Source organism: Bos javanicus, chromosome 14 (assembly GCF_032452875.1).
Source record: "Bos javanicus breed banteng chromosome 14, ARS-OSU_banteng_1.0, whole genome shotgun sequence".
NCBI lineage: Eukaryota > Metazoa > Chordata > Mammalia > Artiodactyla > Bovidae > Bos > Bos javanicus.
Genome location: NC_083881.1, coordinates 26,397,536 through 26,412,182, shown reverse-complemented (window position 1 = coordinate 26,412,182; position 14,647 = coordinate 26,397,536). Strand labels below are relative to the sequence as shown.

Sequence of the window (14,647 nt, the reverse complement as noted above, 5' to 3'; positions counted from 1 at the left end):
AACTCGCGTGTAATGCAGCAGACTTGGGTTCAATCCCTGGGTCAGGAAGATCCCCTGGAGAAGGGAATGGCAATCCACTCCAGTATTCTTGCCTAGAAAATCAGAGGAGCCTGGTGGGCTAGTCCATAGGGTCACAAAAGTCAGATGTGACTGAGCGCACATGCACGCTCTTCTTAGGTTATTAAAATACATGTGCTTTGTTGTTGTTTTTTACCATTACTTTCTGTTTTTATACTTGATTTATAGAAGAATTAGAGGAGACAGTGTGGAAAAGGAATATGTTAAGCTTCTGGAAAAATTAATGGCAGCTGAAGAATCATCCTCTTCCTGGTTGAGGGGAACAAGTCCTCATTGTTTCAACTAGTCCTGCCCACCACCGATGAGTGAATGGGAAGACTGGGAATTTGGTAAGACCACTTTCAGGGAAAAACAAGCATAGTAAGAATACTCAGGAACCTCGATTTCCCCTCACCTTCCCCTCTGCCCTCGAGGAGCTCGTTAAAACTAAGATAGCATTAGGTGATTTCTCTGAAGAGCAATGTCAAAGCTTTGACAGAGTATTGCTGAATCTTCCAGAAAGACGGGCAGAAAGCTGAACTCAGTGAGTAGATTGAAAGTAGCTGGTTTCATTCTTAAAAATACTTGCTTATATACGTCATCAATGACAATGAATTTCAATACTGTTGAAAAGATTTTTATCACATTCTAGCAAAATTTTTAAAAAGGGTAGTGTTAAAACATTCTGACCCTTTTAAAAAATATGCTTAAATACACATCAAAGCTGTGGATGGACTAAAAAATTAACTTCTAAAAAAGGATGTGGTCATAATAAAAAAAAGAACATTTTTATACATAGGATTTTATTTTGCACTGCTATAACAATTTCATTATAGACCAAGGGAGATAAAAGAAAAAGGGTAAAACCACCACACTGAGTAAATTACTAAAGCTTTTCTACATTTAACAGGATTTTCCATCTGGTAGATTTATTGTCATATCCCCTTCAAAACAGACAAGATGCTTACCATATTTTAAAGATTATAGGTTGCCACTGAAAGAAAAATTTTACACAGTTCACTGTACATCAAGGTTGAAAAACTGTCCTGCATGAAAAATAGAAATCATGTGAATAAAAGGAAAAGAAAACATTATTGTTGAAAGAAAGATTAAAGTCCTCGAAACGTGCCATCTACACGTGGACGCTCGATCCTCCTGGAGTCACTCGGGTGGAGGAGTCCTTGCTTCTGCCCAGCTCTCTCATCATACTGTGTTTCTACCCAATGGGATACATTAAGGCAAACAAATCCTTCTCTGAAGAGGTCTTACAGAAACTGTGGACAAATAGCAAACTTTTGGCATTAAACAGGTTAACACACACACAGCCTTTAGTAATAATGTACATTTAAGCATATTTCTCTTGGACTAGTGACAAGGAAAAATGAACATGCTTGTTAACAATGTCAAAAAGTTTTAAAATCAGTGTCCAAGCAATTCCTAATGATGCTTCTGTAGCTTTAAGCTCTAAACAGTATAGAATTTATGCAAATGCATTAAAGAAGTCAAGCTTGGCAAATTACACCCAAGCAGGTTATTAAACTATATATACAGAAAGTAAATGATAAATACAGAATTAAAAGAGTCCTTCTGTTTTCCTTAGAGCCTTGAAAACTGACAAACTTTTGAGGACAGTTCTATAATATTAAACATTAGGTAACCACGCGTGTGGGGAAACCTAACTCCACAAACTGATTTAAAATACTCAGTATGACTCTGTAGTGTTTCATACAATTCAGTTCGTTGGTAGGGGCACGAGACAACATTTAACAAAAATAATCACATCAATTGACCTAGAAATCAAATGCAAATAGATATGAATACAATCTCCAAAATCTGTCTTTTTAAGTGAACATTAACCATTTATTCAAAGTTATACAAGAATTTGAAGGATTAAAGTCTTCTGTGACATAAAGCCATTTCAAACAGTTTCATGTCTCAGCGGAGCAGGAGGAGAGGGTGAAAGGATAGGTGAGCAGCCCCTTTCGGGCAGCAAGGCGAGACAAACAGACTCAACAGCAGCCGCCCCCGGCCTGCTGTCCTCCCTGGCTGCCTGCGTGTGTGGCATTGGTAGCAGCATGCTGAGGGCCAATTTTAATGCCGTTTGCCTGCAATAAAAGAGAAAATGATAATATAAAGGTAGAGTTTAAGAAATCCTCTGGTTTCTTAATGATACAATATTACCAAACAACTAAAATATATTTTTAAAACACATCTATTAAGCAAATTTTTGGCAACAATTAAGACAGTATCTCTCAGGGAATGTTTCTTTCTTTTAAAGTAATACTGTGGAAATATTCCTGAAGACAATTCCTTATCATGGTCAGGTACTAGGTTAACAAAAACCGGAGTGCTGCTTTTAAGGGAATTCTCACAATGGAGAGACTGTTTAAAACAAAAGCATTAAAGGAGGAAAATGTGCAAATCTTATGCCGCTCTCACACAGCGGACAACCTTTCCTCTAGACAGCGTTTCTGCTCCATGTTGAATCAGCTGTACAGGCTAAGGGCACATGAGTGTTCTGTGTCATCAATAATTTCTATGATCCCCAAAGACATGGCAGCTTGCCAGGAACCCACACACAGAGTGGTTCTTTCATTCATCAAACTCACACTTATGTCTTAACCCTCACTCCCTCAAGTGGATTTTACCTAAAAATACAACGCACGGAGAAAAGTAATACAGTAGCTTCAGAAATTAAGCTCTTAAGGAAACTTGACGTCACAGTAAATCTCAGATTTATAGTGCTTGGCAGTTGTTCTGCAACAGTAGTAGCCTTGGGGTTTCTGGCACTGGCTCAGTATTGACAGCAGCTGATGTGGTTTCTTTTCGCTCTTTTGACTCCTCTTTAATAAAAAGCATGCCCTATGGCTCATTGGTTTTGCCCCCTCTGGGCTGGTAGCAACTTCTTGAGGAATCAAGGAGTCAGACTTGGCAGTAGGCCAAATAAATCGCACGGCCTGTTGGCTCCTGACAGCACGTTACAATCAAAGCCGCACCAGGCACAGTAAAGCAGTCAGCTACTATATGAAACCAGACAGACACGATGAACGTGCCCTTTTTCATAGAGGCCCAGTTACTGTTCAATTTATACGGCATTAGTCTCTGAACGGTGTCGCCGCGAAATTAACTCAAGCTCTACTGCCATAGAAACTTTATCACTACAGATTAAACTTTATCACTACAGATTAAAAGAAATTGAAAAATCAAGTACTTTTTGGAAACCTTGGGTGAACTGTTGCTTGTTTTAGCAAAGAATATTGAGGCAAATAAAAAGAGCCTCTTGTGTCCTGGCCAGCAGAGACATACATATAATGTCCTTCCAACACAGGGCCTTCCTCACTGCACCTGGGGGAGGTAGAAGGGGTTTTCTCTCAGAAGCAAGAAATCCTAACATGGACTGGCAAAAACATTTCTGTAAAAGCAATATACCCTGTTCACATAAAAATTCTAAAATAAATAAGGATAAATGCACAGTGGGGATTTAGGTCAAAATGATGGCTTCTGGTAACACTCTGAATTATTTGCTTCAAATTTTTATATTTTATCCTAATCATGTTGATCAAATCTGGCTCAGAATATTTTACAAAAAGAGAGAAGAAAAGCTACCCACAAAAACCAAACAACCAGCGCCAACTGCCAATTACATGTATTAACTCGGTCTCCTGAAAACACGCTATGCTGAACTGGGAGTAATTTCCAAATTGGGCATCTCCCTCTTCCGCACCAGACACCAGAGAGCATCCTGCACTAGGAACACTGCACATGCACATTTACACACTAGGAAATTATTCCCCAAAGCAGGTGACACCACATGGATGTGTGGATCAAAGTGGATTTTCTTCTCTTTGGAGGATTTCTATTATTTTGCACTGCTTGCAAAAAATGGATAGGGTCACTTACTTTAATCTGTTTTCATAGATAAACTGATGCTTTACAAAACATAAAGATTCAGCTATTAAACAACATACAACAAACTTTCAGTTACATGATGATAAACTAATGTTTAAATGACAGCATAGATCCATTTTAGGAATTTTTAAAAATATAAATTCTTGACTCCAAGTAATTAAAATTAAATTCTAGATTAATTATTAGCCAATTATATGTTTATACCTCATTATTAATGTCAAAGACTCCTTCTTGGATTTTTTCATAAATTTCTTTTGCTGTATTAATAAATGCCTGAAATATAAGATAGAGAAGTTAATTTAAATTATTTAAAACCACATAGTAAAAGAACATTATATAAAAAGGTCTATAAAATATCACAATGTTCAACATAAGAAAATCAACCAATGTAACACATCATATTAATAGAATAAAGGACAAAAATCATATGGTTGTTTTAATAGATGCAGAAAAAGCATTTGACAAAATCCAACACCTTTTCACAATAAAAGCATTCAACAAACTAGATATTGAAGGGGACTTCCTCAACCCGATAAGCCACATCTAAGAAAACCCAGAGCCAGTATCAGACCCAGTGGTGAAGTGTGAAAGCCTCGCCTAAGATTCAGAACAAGACGAGGATGTGTGGGAACCAACACAATCAGTCATAAAGTGGAAACAATACACCTGTTCACCAGCTGGTGAACGAAAACAAAATGTGGTGCAACTCATACAACGGAATAATATTCAGCCCTAAAAACATAAAGCACTGATTCATGAGACAAGGTGGATGAACTCTGTGAAGTAAAGTAAGCCAGGTATGAGGGGTCACACAGTACGATTCCATTTACGTCAAACGTGCAGAAGAGGTCAACCCACAAAAGGAAAATAATTATTGGCTGCCAGGGATTACACGAAGGGAGGAATGGAGTGATGAAAATATTCTGGAAGACAGTGGAGATGGTCGCAGGACTCTGAACATATTAAAATCCACTGAATCATACCCTTTAAAAAAGGGTGAATTTTATGATATGTGAATTATATTTCAAAAGAAAAAAAATCATGGCTGGGGAAAGGGGAGACCAAAACATAAGAACAGCACACATGTGAAAAACACATCAACTAGGTAAGCTGCATAGACACCCATGATGTAACTAGCTTATTCCTGGAGGTCACCGTTCCACATAGTATGCTGTTTGCCAGACAACGTGTTACTTAACATACAGTTCAGGGGGGAAAGGATCAAAGGGTGCTTATTAGAAAGAGATAAAGGCAGTTCAACTTCTATGTCATGTTGAATCAAGTTTCATCCTTTTCCCATGTAGCATACTACCAAATTAATTCAGAAACAGTTTATATTTATGTTAAGATAATAAGATATTTTACACATTATTCCCAGTGCTACAGAAGATGTATATAAACTCAGCTTTTAAACCACCAGATTTGAGAGATAATAGTGTTAATATTATATTCAATTAGCAGTCTATGAAAACTCATAAAAGAAGGTTGTTCTTCACTACTACTGATACAGACAATTCAAAATTTAAAAAGTAAACAGGTCCACGGAGCAGAACACATCATACCTTCCATCTTTTCTACACTGGAAACAACTGACTGCTGAACTTGCCACCAGAGCTTTTGTTTCCTAATTAACAGGACTGATATGTTTTCACCTTTAAAGGCCTTACAGCTCCCCAGAGTAATCAATCTCCTGCAGCTCAATTACTGCACCAAGAACACACCAGTCGGTGCCGGGACGTGCGCGACAGTGGCGGGGGCACAGAGGTATGAATATGCATCAGCTCTAAGTGGCTGATCGAATCATCAGAGAGGGTCATGAGAACTTGCAGCAAAATAATGAGAAGAATTAATCACTGCAGATTCACAAGGCACTCAGGAAACCAATGTGCTTTTCATGTGTGCACATTGGAGTTAAAGTGAAGGAGAAATTGGCTTTCAGCCAACTATGAATTGATTCACATTCCTCAAAATGGAGGTTATCCTTATAAGTAAGGGAAAACCTAACTCTATTTCCAATAACATGTCAATTACAGTGATAGCGGGGCTAACCAAACATTGAAAGTCAACAGATTCATAAATTCACAGGGTTGGAATCCTTTTCAGGGGCACCCACACTGTGTACGTTTCATTAGAACATCAGACAGAATTACAAGGTCACATAAATGAGCTATAACTTCATATAAACAAGGATTTTTATTATGAAGATCATTACACATGCCGATGGATGTAAATACATTGACTTTTTTGCCAATCTATTGATCAATTACTTAAAAAACTGGCTTAAGATAGCTACATTTTTATTTATGCTAAATTTTCTAAATCACTATTAATTTTATCACTTAAACAGTACGTTAAGCAAGCACCTTCAAGAACAGTTGTACCCAGTGGATGTAGGATGTATTTTATATCTGAAAGATATGCAGTTAACTCAATTATAATTAAATATAACAGTTATCTTTTATAATTCCCATCATCTCAATGAAATACTATTTGGACAAAACAACATTTACTTGTCATCCAACTCTGATTACATATTAAAAACACTGAAATAATATTTTCCACTTCTTTCAGCACATTATAGAGAGCATACTATATAAATGGATTGGTTCATTTACATCATAGCAATGATTAATAGTTAATATATATTACTAAGTGATTAATGATTAATTTTAACGATACCTTAAGAGTTTAAAATCAATGTAACAGATGTAGGCAGTAGTATACTCTTTTATGCACTGAAATTGAGTTCCCAAATATAATGACACATTAACCAAATACTGTTAAGGTTTAGTAGAGACAAAACAAAACTTCTAAGAGAAGAGCCTTGTCTGTCACAGACAGTAACTGTCCACTAAAGCTGCAAAGCATTTCAAAACTCAGTAAGACAAGAGATACATATCTGTTATAATAATTGACTAGAATTTTCTTTTATTGCTCATTTCACTCCAGTCACTAAAAATCAATCTCCACATATATTTTCCTTTTTTTAACTGGAGGATAATTGCTTTACACTGCTTCTGCTGTACAGCAGCGTGAATCAGCTGTATGTATACACATACCTTCTCCCTCATGAACCTCCCTCCATCCCTCATCCCACCCCTTCATATATATTTTTTAAGGAACAGATGTAATAGTCTGAAATACCTCTAGAACACAGAAAAAAAAAAAATCGAAGTAATTAACATAAAATCATTACAAAGCCTTTACACCAGGCTCATGTTTTGCCTTTTATTTTTTTTTCAGTTGCACTGCATAGCATGCACAATCTTAGTTTCCTGACCAGGGATTGAACCCGGGGCCCCGGCAGTGAGCGCGCCAAATCCTAACCATTGGTCCACCAGGGAACTCCCTAAAGCTTATGCTTTAATAGGACAGTCTTAAATTGAAATTCCTTCCAATTTTAGACATCATTTTAACTAGTTTTACTTTTTCTATTCCCCAGGCTACTGAAGCAAATTATGAAAAGGAGGGGAAAGAAGACTGGCAAAGTGAATGAGTGAGAAGGGTGTGTCTTGAGTGGCCGGTGGGGATGCGCATGCACAACATTGGGGACCAAGCCGCACTCTGGATTGGCTGCGGAGCCATGGGCCTGTGCAGACCAGGCTCACAGCTCCTGATGGAAGAGGATACCTGTTGACCAAGATGGCCCAAGTCATCAAGGAGAAAGAAGCTCAGGATTTAACATAAAACAAAACACATTTTTGAAATACCTTCATCATTCTTACAGATTTCAATGTTACCAGGAAAAGACTGTGTAACAATTAACTTATCTGGAATAGTTATTTCCTTACTCTCAGAAAAATGAAGCAAGATGATGGCAGAACTCCAGAAATTTTTCAGCACTGGTTAATTAACATAATACTTTGAAAACATGACATCCTAAAGATCATTGCAGCTTTCTGTGACACATTAAGTCAGAACCACAAATGTTACATTCATCTCTATTCCATGTTTCAAATAGTCGAATATGAATAAATAGGTTACAAGACAGGAAAAAAAAACCAGCTGAGAAACTGATGTGAAAGGATTTCATTAGGCCTGTGAGACAATCCAGGCACATCCATGGTTAAGAAGTATAAACAGATTTCCTTGCAGCCAACCTACCCTGGCGAGGCCTGGCCTCCCATGCAGCGCCCATGCCGGCACCTGAAGCCCAACTCTCTCCGTTTCCCATTAGCTCTCTGCTCTGCTCTCTGATTAATTGCCGTGTCCAGTTCCTTACCTTTATTAGCCATTAACTGCCTTCCACTTCAGACACTAATCTTTCAACCCCTGGCAGTAGTTACCTGAGTGATGCTTGATAATACCTTGCCTTACTGAGGTTAAGTTTTCAGGGACTTCTATAGCACAAATTAAAATATACATAACCACAAGAAATAAAGTGTATATCCCACCAACCACCTGGCCTTTATCCAAGGGTGAAAGTGAAAGTGAAGTTGCTCAGTCGCGTCGGACTCTTTGCGACCCCATGGACTGTAGCCTACCAGGCTCCTCCGTCCATGGGATTTTCCAGGCAAGAATACTGGAGTGGGGTGCCATTTCCTTCTCCAAATTATCCAAGGGTACCTACTCCATTGTTGACTGAGCTGGTACTTCTCAGGGTATGGATGAAAAGGTTCGGGGATAAGGATGATGTAGATAGATACTACTGCTGCTGAACTGAACCAGGTTAGTCAAAAGGATCTCAGCACGAGTGCTGATATTTCAGCTGCAGATGCAGGAAACGTAAATGCTCTGCCCTGACTGACAGAGGGAGGGTGTGTGCAGGGCAGGACGGGGGCAGGGCCGGCTGTGGACAGTGTGCCCAGAGTGCCTTCTCAGCCAACAAGAGGGAGCACAGACAAAGGGGAACACGGAATCCTGGTTTGTTTTCATTAGGGGTTTTACAGTTTTTAAGGCAAAATATTGAAAATAAATTGTCTATAACAGTAACATTTAAATTATTTCCTTGTGTAACATGCTGCCACCTGGTGGCTAGATAAAAGTTACAGCATCTGTTAGGTGAGAATTCAAAATAAATAGAAGTATCTCAGTGGAAACAGTGTCAGACTATTTTTGGGGGCTCCAAAATCACTGCAGATGGTGACTGCAGCCATGAAATTAAAAGACACTTACTCCTTGGAAGGAAAGTTATGACCAACCTAGATAGCATATTCAAAAGCAGAGACATTACTTTGCCAACAAAGGTTCGTCTAGTCAGGGCTATGGTTTTTCCAGTAGTCATGTATGGATGTGAGAGTTGGACTGTGAAGAAAGCTGAGCGCCGAAGAATTGATGCTTTTGAACTGTGGTGTTGGAGAAGACTCTTGAGAGTCCCTTGGACTGCAAGGAGATCCAACCAGTCCATTCTAAAGGAGATCAGTCCTGGGTGTTCTTTGGAAGGAATGATGTTAAAGCTGAAACTCCAGTACTTTGGCCACTTCATGCAAAGAGTTGACTTGTTGGAAAAGACTCTGATGCTGGGAGGGATTGGGGGCAGGAGGAGAAGGGGATGACAGAGGATGAGATGGCTGGATGGCATCACCGACTCGATGGACGTGGATTTGGGTGAACTCTGGGAGTTGGTGATGGACAAGGAAGCCTGGCGTGCTGTGATTCATGGGGTCGCAAAGAGTTGGACACGACTGAGCGACTGAACTGAACTGAACTGATCTCAGTTTTACTTAGACATCCAGAATAGACGTTGAAGGGCAAAGTGCCCTGTAAAATAAGCGACTCTTTGGTTCTCCCTGAGAACTGGGAAAAGGAACTAGAGTGTTGCTGAATTCTCATCTCCATTGCTTAATCAATGCCATGGACGATACTGGTGTTCATTTGCCAAAGCTTATATTAACCCATATTTACCAAGTATTTACTGTATGGGTCGGTAACTATGCTAAGTGATTTACACAGGTTCTCATTATTTCTGAAAAGAAGTTCAAAATATGTGTAAAAATGAGGAAGTTAATTTTGTGGGTTGAATCTGTACCTGTAAGCTTGTTAGCAGAACAGAAGGTGGGGCTCTGAAGCAGGCTTGGGGATGGGTGTCAAAGGCCAGTGTCGCCTCTTACCACATGCGACCTCTCTGTAAAACGGGGGCCACGACGATGCCTATGCCATAGACTTGTTGGAAGAAGAAGGTTAAGCACTGAGACCAGCGCCTGGCTTGTAGGCAGACCTTGGCGCAGCTCCCACCACCACAAGGATATGAGGGCAAGATAGCTATGGGAACCACAGGAATAGCAGGTACATAGCAGCAGAACCCCTGGTGAATTAAAACATCCTGATTAAATAAAACTAAGTATCGAAAGGTAAACTAGCAACACATAATGTGTACACAGTGAGCCCTCAAGAAGAAAGTGCACTGAGATAAGACTCTGGTATTATGCAGAGATAGGACAGTCTTGTGAAAAGGATATCAGACTAGAATTCAAGATGGGGCAGTTTACACACGAAGCTTCTTCAAATCCTGTGACTGATTCTGTCTGCTTTCGCTTCAAGGGGAGAGGCCTCCCACACACAATGACTCCTGTGTTTCACAGACACCCCCCGCAGGGGCCACCCCTCGGGGGATGAGTGAGGAAGGAGGCGGCCACTGGCAGGAGAACCAGGGCACAGCCCCCATTCCACAGTAGAGCCATTCTGCTCTTCTTTCCTTCATCTAGTTTCCTGTGTTCTATTAGAAGAGAGAACAGCTGCTGGATCTACTGACCTGTAATAATTCTCACTGTACAAACACCACAGACTGAGCTGCAAAAGGAGAAACGACTTGCCCAAGAACAGGCAGGCAACACTGGAACAGAAGCAGGATGAAGATCCTGCCCACATTTATCCTCTTTTTATTACGATTTCTTATCTTCACTACAACTCAAAGGAATTTTCATTTATTTTGCTTACATGGCCATTAAAACTAAACATAAAAAGCACACACTTCTCATATCCTTAAAAAAACCTTCTAGCTAGCTAGAAGTTGTTTTGGATGGCTAAGTTTGTTTCTGTGTTACTTATAACACAGAGATATATTTAATTCTGTGGTTAATTTAGTTCTTCCATTCAACAAGCATGCTGAACACCTGAATTATACCAGGCACTGAGCATGCAGTCGCATCCTCAGGTACATGCATGTTTTGATCTCAAGGATGTGGTAACACAGGACAGATGTAAACCCAAGATTGGAACACAGCACAGAAACTTCCACAACAGTTGTTCAGAAGGGTAATGTGGCATGACTGCTTCTACTGGTTAAAAAAAAACAAAAACAAAAAACTGTCCAGAGAGAAAGCCCTTTGAACGAAGGCCTGAAGGATAAGTAAACTCCCACTCATTTTTTAGAAAAATCAGGGGAGGAAAGACCACCCTGGACAGAGGGGCAGATTTTAAGCTTAGTTAACGTGGAAGCTGGGGACAGTGAGCCATGGGAGATGAGGATAAAGAGGTACCCAGGGAACTCTTAAAAGTGAAGAAGTCTGGGGACAAAATCAGAGGGTAATTTAGAGGAGGAGTTAAGAGGAGGCAAGGCTGGTGACAGGAAGGCCAGTAAGGAGTTTAGGACAATAATCAAGGTAAGATGTGAAGGCCTGACAAATTGTAACAGCGGCAACCAGAATAGAAAACAAAGATCAAACTTAATATCTTCTCTTGAGAAATTAATAGGACTTGATAAAGAACAGGAATAAGATGATAAGATGTTTAAGGATGACTCCATTTTTGGCTTAAGTGACTGAGATGGAAGGGTATATCGTGAATCAGGTTTTAAGGAGGGGATGCAAAGTGTATTTTAGACACATGGAACTCTACCGCTGATGGGAAAGCCTTGAGAGCTGGTGATCTATAGAGTTGTGTGAATGTGTAAGTGTGTGACATGCACATAGCAGCATGACTGTCTTCAGAAATGTCTAGCTCCCCTGGTTTAGAAGTAGAGAAATTGGATGTAACTTTGAAAAGTTAGTCTGGTTCTGATCATTCCTGAAGTTCCCTAGGATGATGGCCAAACAGGGGGGTGAGGGGTGGGGGGAGTGGGGGAAAGAGGAGAAACCTTCTAATCTTTGGAAGGGAGCAGTAAACATTTATTACACTAAACCCCCCTAGAACGATGCTGGAAACTTGCTAAGGTCAGGTCAGATTTACAGTGAAAAGCCCTGTGGAGAGTACATCATTCGAAGTGCCAGGCTGGATGAAGCACAAGCTGGAATCAAGATTGCTGGGAGAACTATCAATAACCTCAGATTCGCAGATGACAACACCCTTATGGCAGAAGCGAAGAAGAATTAAAGAGCCTCTTGACGAAAGTGAAAGAGGAGAGTGAAAAAGTTGGCTTAAAGCTCAACATTCAGAAAACTAAGATCATGGCATCCAGCCCCATCACTTCATGGCAATCAGATGGGGAAACAGTGAGAGATTTTATTTGGGGGGGAGGGGTGTCCAAAATCACTGCAGATGGTGACTGCAGCCAGGAAATTAAAAGACACTTGCTCCTTGGAAGAAAAGCTATGACCAACCTAGACAGCATATTAAGAAGTAAAGACACTATTTTGCCAACAACGGTCTGTCTAGTCAAAGCTATGGTTTTTCCAGTAGTCATGTCATTGATGTGAGAGTTGGATTATAAAGAAAGCTGAGCGCGAAAAAATTGATGCTTTTGAACTGTAGTGTTGGAGAAGACTCTTGAGAGTCCCGTGGACTGCAAGGAGATTAAACCAGTCAATCCGAAAGGAAATTAGTCCTGAATATTCACTGGAAGGACTGATGCTGAAGCTGAAACTTCAATACTTTGGCAACCTGATGCGAAGAACTGACTCACTGGAAAAGACCTTGATGCTGGAAAAGACCTTGATGCTGGGAAAGACTGAAGGCAGGAGGAGAAGGGGACAAGAGAGGATGAGATGGTCAGATGGCATCACTGACTCAATGGACATGAATCTGAGTAAGCTCTGGGAGTTGGTGATGGATAGGGAAGCCTGGTGTGCTGCAGTCCATGGGGTCGAAAACAGTCGGACATGACTGAGAGACTGAAGTGAACTGAACGACCCTGTAGAACTCACGACACTGAGTACAGGCCTAAGGGGACAGCAAACCCCTCAGTTTACACCCACATTCCAGCTCTACGAAACACCTGTTCTGCCACTTGCAACACAGCCCAAGGCAAGGAAGGTGTCATCTCATTTGGAATTCAGTCTGTAGATCTCCAAGTACCAGGAGCAGACACCAGTATTAACAAGAGGCCTTGAAACTGGTCTTCTTGGTTACTGAAGTCTTATCGTCACATGCTTCCCCGCAAGACACAGAAATCCACTGATCCTTCAGGTTAGATGTCCTGGCAGATTACTACCACCTGTCTCTGGGTTAGCATGCCGTGTTTTCAGTTATCATCTTGGCTCTTATCTTTAGTACTTTAGCAGCTAAGTCAGGAATTTCCAGCCCTGATTTTTCAATAGTTTAAGATATTTTTAATTACTAAATTTTTGCCTCAATTTTTTTCACATTTATGTATTTTTCCTGGTTTCCCACAAATTTCCAATCTTAACTTTAAGCAAAACTGATGAATATAGGGGAAAATCACCCATCAAATGTCTAAGAGACTGGGAAGAATATCTGACACAGTGACAACAGTTTGACAATATTTCATTGACAACACCATCACCTTTGGGTCCTAGAGGGAATGCAATAATGTCAAGTTTTGGTAATTACAACTCTGAGAAAAATAAATTTTAGTGTAGAGAGGAAATACAATGAGAAAAACAAGGTAGGAATTAACAGAAACAAATATATCACTTCTAGAGCATTTGGACATCTTTACAAAGTTGGCCTGCTGCTTCTGGGAAGGGGTACTTTCTCTCGCCTGCTGTAATCTTTGAGGCAGTTATTCCTGGGTCTATAAAAAACCCTTTCAAACCACAAAGACTCCAGGTAACTACCAGAGGGAGCTCCCAATCGAACGATAAGCCAGTCTATTCATCAGTGTTTTCAAGAATCTCACAGGTTTTAGAACACTTAGGGCAAAGAAGGTTTTGGACAGAATTCCACCTACAGATTAACAAGTGGGACCAAAGCAGAAGTTGACTAAAGACTGCAGTGAGAGGGGAAGGGCTAAAGAAATTAAGGAAATACTTAACCATCCACATTTACCTACTGTGTGGGGAAAAGACTGTGCTAGATATCTGGAGATGCCAAGATAAAAAGATGGTCTAGGTTTTCAAGGAATTCTGTCCTTATGTTGACCCAGTGTGAAAAACAAGAGTCATGACAGAGTCATGAGAGTGTGAAGATAAAGCCATGACCAGAATGACACAGGAATGAATAAGCACAGAGAAACAAGCACATAAGAGGGACTGTGTGGATGGTGGGTGATGGTGGAAGGGGCGGGGTGTGTGTGTGTGTCCTGTGTCACAGCATTCCATGAGGGGCAAGGAGACTCGATGACATAATTGAAGGCTCAGGTTGGAAAGAGGGCATTTCAAGTGCTGAGAAAACTTTCTGTGGATGCACTCCCACTTTAACATGAAGAGCGAGGAGGGAAGGACTGGCAAATGAAGGGCCTGTCTTCCAAGCCAAGGAGTTTGATTCTGAAGTGGTGGGGAACCACTGGAGGGTTTTAATAAAGCTGGAGGGTGACATTCAATTTTCCTTTTTTAGAAAGGTGTTACAGGCAAGAGTGTGAAGGACTGAAAAATGAAGATGGGGAGTCCAGTTAGGAAGCGATCAT

The 14,647-nt window shown here is 40.3% G+C and overlaps 1 protein-coding gene across 3 annotated transcripts in view; it reads right to left on the bottom strand.

Moving 5' to 3' along the window:
- Window positions 1-843: 843 nt before the first annotated feature.
- RAB2A (RAB2A, member RAS oncogene family) overlaps window positions 844-14,647 on the bottom strand; it is a 72,117-nt gene continuing 58,313 nt past the window's right edge. For all 3 annotated transcript variants that reach the window (XM_061438812.1, XM_061438810.1, XM_061438811.1), the window contains 2 exons: window positions 4,171-4,239; window positions 844-2,162 (listed from right to left, as the gene is read on the bottom strand). In XM_061438812.1, coding sequence (XP_061294796.1) covers window positions 2,067-2,162; window positions 4,171-4,239 — 165 coding nt within the window. In that variant the 3' untranslated portion in view covers window positions 844-2,066. The remainder of the gene's footprint in view (window positions 2,163-4,170; window positions 4,240-14,647) is intronic.